The 6,765-nt window shown below is 36.4% G+C and overlaps 1 protein-coding gene across 1 annotated transcript; it reads left to right on the forward strand.

Annotated features, from left to right (window-relative positions):
• Window positions 1–359: 359 nt before the first annotated feature.
• Window positions 360–6,707, forward strand: LOC100646184 (circadian clock-controlled protein daywake). Its single transcript, XM_020864595.2, has 4 exons — window positions 360–1,432; window positions 4,638–5,018; window positions 5,109–5,258; window positions 5,693–6,707. The coding sequence occupies exons 1-4, from the start codon at window positions 1,369–1,371 to the stop codon at window positions 5,839–5,841; spliced, it is 744 nt and encodes a 247-aa protein (XP_020720254.1). The 5' UTR covers window positions 360–1,368; the 3' UTR covers window positions 5,842–6,707.
• The last annotated feature ends 58 nt before the right edge of the window (window positions 6,708–6,765 follow it).

The following is a 6,765-nucleotide window of genomic DNA, read 5'->3' on the forward strand; positions in this document are numbered from 1 at the left end:
CGACGAGTCTTTTAAATAATTAATGATTCTTACTTTCCAAAAGTTGACCACAAGGAAGCTTGTGACAATTGTGTAACGTGCGTTAATTATATAATTCATTCTTGACGTGCCAATTAATTTTTCGACATGGTAAATCGAAATTAAAATCTACTACTAAACGATTAACCATGATTAATTCAAATCACAAACAAAATCGTTTTAGTTATATATTCAATTCAATATATAAATATCTAATTTACGGAGTTACTGGGCAATTGTGTTCGTTATGCTATTTCCAAAAATTAGTTGCAATTTTTTGATTATAAAGAACTTTCATAAAATCAATCGATTAATTGATTCAGTATAATACGTTAAAGATTCGCTCGAGCACTCTACTCACGAGAAGATCCTTCCAACACTCTCACCAAAGTCCGATTGGACGAATTTCAATGGCCCAACTTTTATTTTCTTTGCACGTATCGAACATAATAGCCAATTACAATCGCAAATGCATGCAACGAAGGAAAACAACATCGACAAAGCGTATATTGAATTCAATATTAGGATTATAACGATTGATTTTATTTGTCAGAAATATTGTACGAAATTTACTCTTCTAAAGAAGACTAGAGAGAAGAAGATGATAACACTCGCCATGTTTTTAGCACGGGATTAAAAACTAAAAGCTTGCCATTACGGACTCGCAAATTACGATATTACGGTAATAGAAACATACGAAAGAGACCAAGTTAAATAAAAAGGAACAGAAATGTCTAAATACAAAAAACTCAGCCAAAACAATTAATTATAATAAATACTAGTATACAACCTGAGGGAAAGATAAAGATATTCGAAATATTTTATTAAACAGATATAGCAAACATTTATATCTGCTATCCTGACAAACAGAAGTGGAAAGAAAATACTAAAAAATTCACCAACGCAAGAATAAACAAAGCAAGACCTAGATTAACACTGAATATACCTTATCGAGTAAAAACAGAAAAACACCTTATTAATTTTTCTCACCGATGAAGAAGAAAATATACAGGGTATCGAGCGAAAACAATGAAAAATCCCACGTTACCTCGTCATTACCTTCTGCGTCTAATCCTGACCTACCTTCGCGCGATTCCGCGTAGAAGCATCGCGAATTCTATCAAATGGAATACGGTGTGCATGGCTACGGCCCTGACTGAGTTAAAAGAAGGCATTCTACCGTGATAAATTCACCATTACGGCGAGTGGGGCGGCATACAGTCGGAGAAAGTGGCGTTAGTTGATATATACCCAGGCAACGCGGGCCATCATACGCATTTTCAATATCGCTCTCGCTAATTTCAATCGGTGGAGATAAATCACGTCCTCCTGACACCGGCCAGCTACAGGATGACGTTGTTGATCGGATTGTTCCTGATTGCCAGCTGGACCGGAGCTGCCTTCTCCGAACTACGTGAGTACCATTTTCATCTTCACGCTTCTACATCCTGTTACGAACTAGAAATAACATTTGCATCTGGTTTTGTTCAAACGTCGTTGTATCTTGGCAAACAATGGCACGTTTCATCCACTGGATGTTCTAAGGAGCGCTATTCTTTGTATATTTTATGTATTTTGTGCACATTATGAACGTTCTATACGGTTTTGCATCTTCAAATTTCGCATAATTGGATAAAAAACCGCGGTTTGGTAATTACTAATACGACATAATAGACGCTGCTTGATTCCAAACGTCGTGATATTTCATAGCTGTTACTTAAAAGATGTTTAACACAACTTGCATCCGAAAAGAACGTTTACCATATCCTGACTGAGTAAACTGAAACGTCAATCTCAATGTTGAAACGTTGATACAGACACGCGATTATCCACGACTCGTGTATAGAAACGTTTCAAGGACGATATTAATGAAAATTGATTCTATTTTTAACGTTCATAATATGGTAACCACTGTCATGGTTCAACTTCGTTATTGATAGGTATTTACATACATAATAAAATTAACTTCTCATAGCTTGAGGGTTTTCTGGGAATCTTACAAGAATATCAAACATTTTGAGATATAAAGTAATTTAAGATTGTCTGTCTTTAGGAGAATATCCTGCTTAGAGTAGTTTATGTCACAACATGAAATACGTAGTTTAATAAAGTAGTTAAGTAGTATAGTTAAAGTACCTTAAGTATTTTTGTACCATTTTTATTTTACAAGTATATCGTCGGTTTAAATGTTATAAACATAAGAACATATTTTACAAAGCCTTTTGGTAAATCTATCTTCAATTTAATTACTACGGATCTAATGTGAAAAAGTTACCTCGCTAAATCCTTTTTATTTACGACGTAACGTAGCTAAGTTCTTACTGCTCCGATAAAATAAAGAAAAAAGCAATAAGATACGTACGATGTTTGGGGAGAAAGATGGAACAAGCGAGATGCGATATTTAAAAAATGTATCGTCCGAAGAACTTTCGATGTTGTGTAGCTATAACTTGACACCTGTAAACATCTGTTAAAGGTGCGTCGTGTAAAATGACGTTGCGTGACGTAACGAACGTGTTGGACGGTTCTGGTTTTCGACGTGAATGTAATCGACCGTGACGAAAGAAATTGCTTAAAGAACAAAATTAAACTTTATTCATCGAATGTCTTTCACATTCGAGCGTATATGAATTTTGTTGCTCGATAAAAATAGAAAACGTTGGTGAAACAAGGAAGCAACGTAGCAGATATCCAAACGAAACGCGAAAAATTTCCCCTACAGGGGGAAGATTGAAAATAATTATTCGACGTTTTATAGAAAATATAAATAAAAAGATAAGAAGGGAGAAAAATGTTAAAATATAAGAAAATAGAAACAAAAGGCAAAATATATACTTTTTATAAAATACTCCTTCTACCAAGCATTAAAATACTTTCGTAAGTCACTGTACATATTTCTCTAATTTTGTCGTACAAATCTCTCGAGTTCTAATCATGCACGATAGGTTGGGATACGCACGAAGGAACGGTAATTCTATCGTTAAACCAACCCTTAACCCCAATCAACGTTATTGTCACCTCGTTTCACTCTCGACCATGCTTCGAGTTTTACGATCGAAATCTTTTTATCGGTCGTTTAGAAATTCGGATCGAACGGACCGGCTCCAGGTCGTAAGGACATTCTCGAAGAACGATCAATCGTTCGCAACGGTCCGCTCTTTCTAGCTATCGGCGATCTATCAATCAGTAACAACGCGGCGCCGCGCCGATCCCGTTGATCCCCTGTATCGATCGATCCTTTCTCGAACACATGTGTTTTCTTCTCTCCTGCCTTCGGACTCTTCAGCACCGAGAATTCGCCTTTACGGTCATAGAAAGAGCATGGGCGCTTGCCAACGTAATTTCACTTTCTACCGAACGTCGATTCACTTTCGATTTTAAGCCTGGCCTCCAGCAACTGGCAAAAAGACGCTCACCGTGACTCTTTGGTCATCAACTATCGTTGATCGTTCAGTCGCCCAAGGTTTGCACGTTGTTCGTAGACTCTTCACGCAGTGCGTTGCACATATTGTTCGTCGTTCGTACAGTGGTGGACAAAAGGAAATTTATGGAATAAGAAATATAAAAAGACGCGATCATTTTGCAAAACCGATTTATATCTGGTAGGAGCAATTATTCCTAATCTCTGTCTTTTTGTTTTTTACGTTTAATAATAAGCGACTGTTATGGGTATGGTAAAAAGTTTATGGGAAATATCACGGAAACTGAAACAACAGATGAAAAGTAATTGCTTAGATACTTAACTGTTTAATAACGTATGTATATTATTTATTGTAGCGAGGCTTATTGTCTAATGCGATCTTCGTTTACATAGATGCACGTTGAGTAGAATTTCGTTTGCTCTTTTAACGCGTTACTTGTAACAATGTTCGCAGTGTTTCCGATTAATCGTTCAATGAGTGAGATCAATCGAATTCGTCTTGGATATTAAAATAAGCGTTTGCGTTGGTTAGCTGGTAGGAAAGTAGGTCATTTAAATTGCTTAAGCTGCGTCCAGCTAAAATAATTATAGGTTCTACAAACACGCGAGTCGTTGCTTTTCACCGATTGGAATGTCAGGACCCCTTTCGCAACGTAAAAGGAAGTTTCGCTATGTCACGCCGGTTAGACGCATTCTTCTGCAAACGTTTTCATATTGCATCTAAAGAAATTGTTAATTAAACGTTTTATATGACGAACGAACATCATTCGAATTCCTAAGTAATAATATAAAACAAACACTTTCTTACTTCGCTATCGTCCACAAATATTTAATTTCCAAAATGGAAAAGATTTTTGACAAATCCCCTTATGTAATTCGAGCATTTTTCATAACGAAACATATGAAATATATTTATAAACACATTTTTAACGCATTTCATAAATTATCCGATTATTCTATTCAATGAAAAATGATAAAATCGTTAAGAAGAAGCACATAATTTATACCTTGTCAATTTGCTATTATTATTAACTGTTAGATTATCGCCTACGAAATGACTTGGATACCCTGTAACAGCGTCCGTATTTAAAAAATCCAAATTCTCTCGTTCAAAAATCTTCCACCGATATCATCCATTGCGAAGAAACGTTTGACTTTTCGTCATCGCCAAAATTACACTATTGCATCTGCTTTGCAGCACCTGGTGTGCAGTCTTGTCCACGGGCGCTCGACCTGCCGCAATACGACAGATGCGTGGTGCAGCAATTGAACGCTATAACGCCGTACCTGGCCAAGGGTATCCCGTCTTTGAAGTTGCCAGCCTTAGATCCTCTATTCCTGCCATCGTTAACGGTGGATAGAAACCTGGATTCGCTGAAGATCAAGGCGAACATGAGTCAGATTCGCGTGTACGGCGCAACAAATTTCGTTATTAGCGATTTGAAGGCCAATCCGAATGATCTATCGGTTCGTCTCAAAGTTCAGCTGCCCCATGTCCATGTAAATGGAGATTACGATGTACAAGGAAGATTGCTGTTACTTCCATTGAACGGAGCTGGCAGTTTCAAAGGAAACTTCAGTGAGTATATTTCCAGCGAGCGTTTCATTCGACACGTCCGAATCTAAGTATTTCTGTCTCTCGTGCTATCGAATTGATTTATCGCCACAGCTAGCACGGAAGCGCAAGTATCTGCTCAAGGCAAAGAAGTTACCGATAAGAATGGAATACAAAGGATCGAGATCGATAAGCTGGTGACAAAGATTCGCGTAGGAGACGGAAACATCAAACTAAAAGCACCGCCTAGTCACTCTGTAGCTGGTAACTATTTAGTTAATCTGTAATTTAACTTTCGTCTCGAATCGAAAAAACGAAGGCAAGATGAGCTTAATTGGTTAAAAGAGATTAATTCGCTAGGCAATCTAATTCTTTTCAAAAATCGTCCACCGCTATAATATCAAATCTGTCCATATTTCTTAAAGATGATTCGAACGATCGCTTAAACGAAAATACGAGTACAAAAGCCAATTGTGAATTCTTCATAAATTTCCCGTTAAACAGACATAATAACGTTCTTCGTAACAATCGAAATTCAATAGTATGAAATACTTCCTTTTCTTTGGCTCAATAACTTTAAATCTGCTCCGGCAACCACAATCTGCGAGGCCTTTGTCCAACTTCCTCCCTTCTTCGTTCTTCGATCTTCCCTCTTTCCCTTCTTTTTCTCACCTTTCGCTGCAATTTCGTCTTTTCAGCTGACGCAGCGGCCACGTTTTTCAACTCGAATCCACGCTTAGTCCTGGATATCGCCAGCCCGATTATCGAGGACACAGCCGCGACTGTTAGCAGAGCATTGGCCGCCAGAGCATTAGGGGCTCTCACAAAAGAGGAATTACTTCCCTAGTCCACGTTCGCTACGTTAGGCGATCCCATAACTAATGGTAGAGTGCGTTTAACGCGTTTCCTGTCTCCTCAACTATGAACAATCCAATAATTCATATTCATTGAAATATAAATATTATTCGACTCGAATTTATCAATTTCAAGCGATACACATTTGGTAAATTAATTTATTCATTGTATTTAATACACGTGAAAAGTGTCGTAAAATGTCAAATGCTTGGTGTCAGATTATGTCAAGTAGCAAGCATTTGTATTTTGCAAGGTATTGTAATTTTATACTTGGACACATTTGCACATTTTCTTTGTTAATAATCTTATAAATATTTGGAATCATATTCACTGAGCAAAGTTATTCGTCCAGATGTAACTTAAATACTACAGTTTCATTTTCCTAATAATGATCTTTCCAATATTATAAATATTAGCACGCATATACTGCAGAATTTCTTAAATCCTGTAAACGTTTCTTTCTGGTTTGATGAGCGTTTCTGCAACGTTCTGGAATATCACGAACAAAATTGTCGATTTCGATATGGAAAATCAGGTCCGACAGGAAACGTATTAAAGCGAAAAACAGAGAATTTTTTACATTTTAAGTACGTACTTAGATCGTTTTTATACTGCATATTAGATATAGCTTAATGTTATTAACTATAGTAAGTAACGAATGGTAGTTTGTTGTTGTCATAGCCTAGATGGAAAATAGCATTTTTAAACAACCAAAAAGGAGAAAGATATTTTAAATTTTGGACATCTTAATTAATCTTATTTAATCTTAATTAATTCGTCGTTATTTGTTATAAAATACGATTACAATGAAACAACATAAAATCTGTTTGTATATATAAATGTATACTTTCACATAGATGTCGAATATTGTACGCTTGTTATTAATTTCCAGGTGTAATTGTTAAAGCAAATCATT

The sequence above is a fragment of the Bombus terrestris genome, chromosome 9 (genome assembly GCF_910591885.1).
Source record: "Bombus terrestris chromosome 9, iyBomTerr1.2, whole genome shotgun sequence".
NCBI classification, from domain to species: domain Eukaryota; kingdom Metazoa; phylum Arthropoda; class Insecta; order Hymenoptera; family Apidae; genus Bombus; species Bombus terrestris.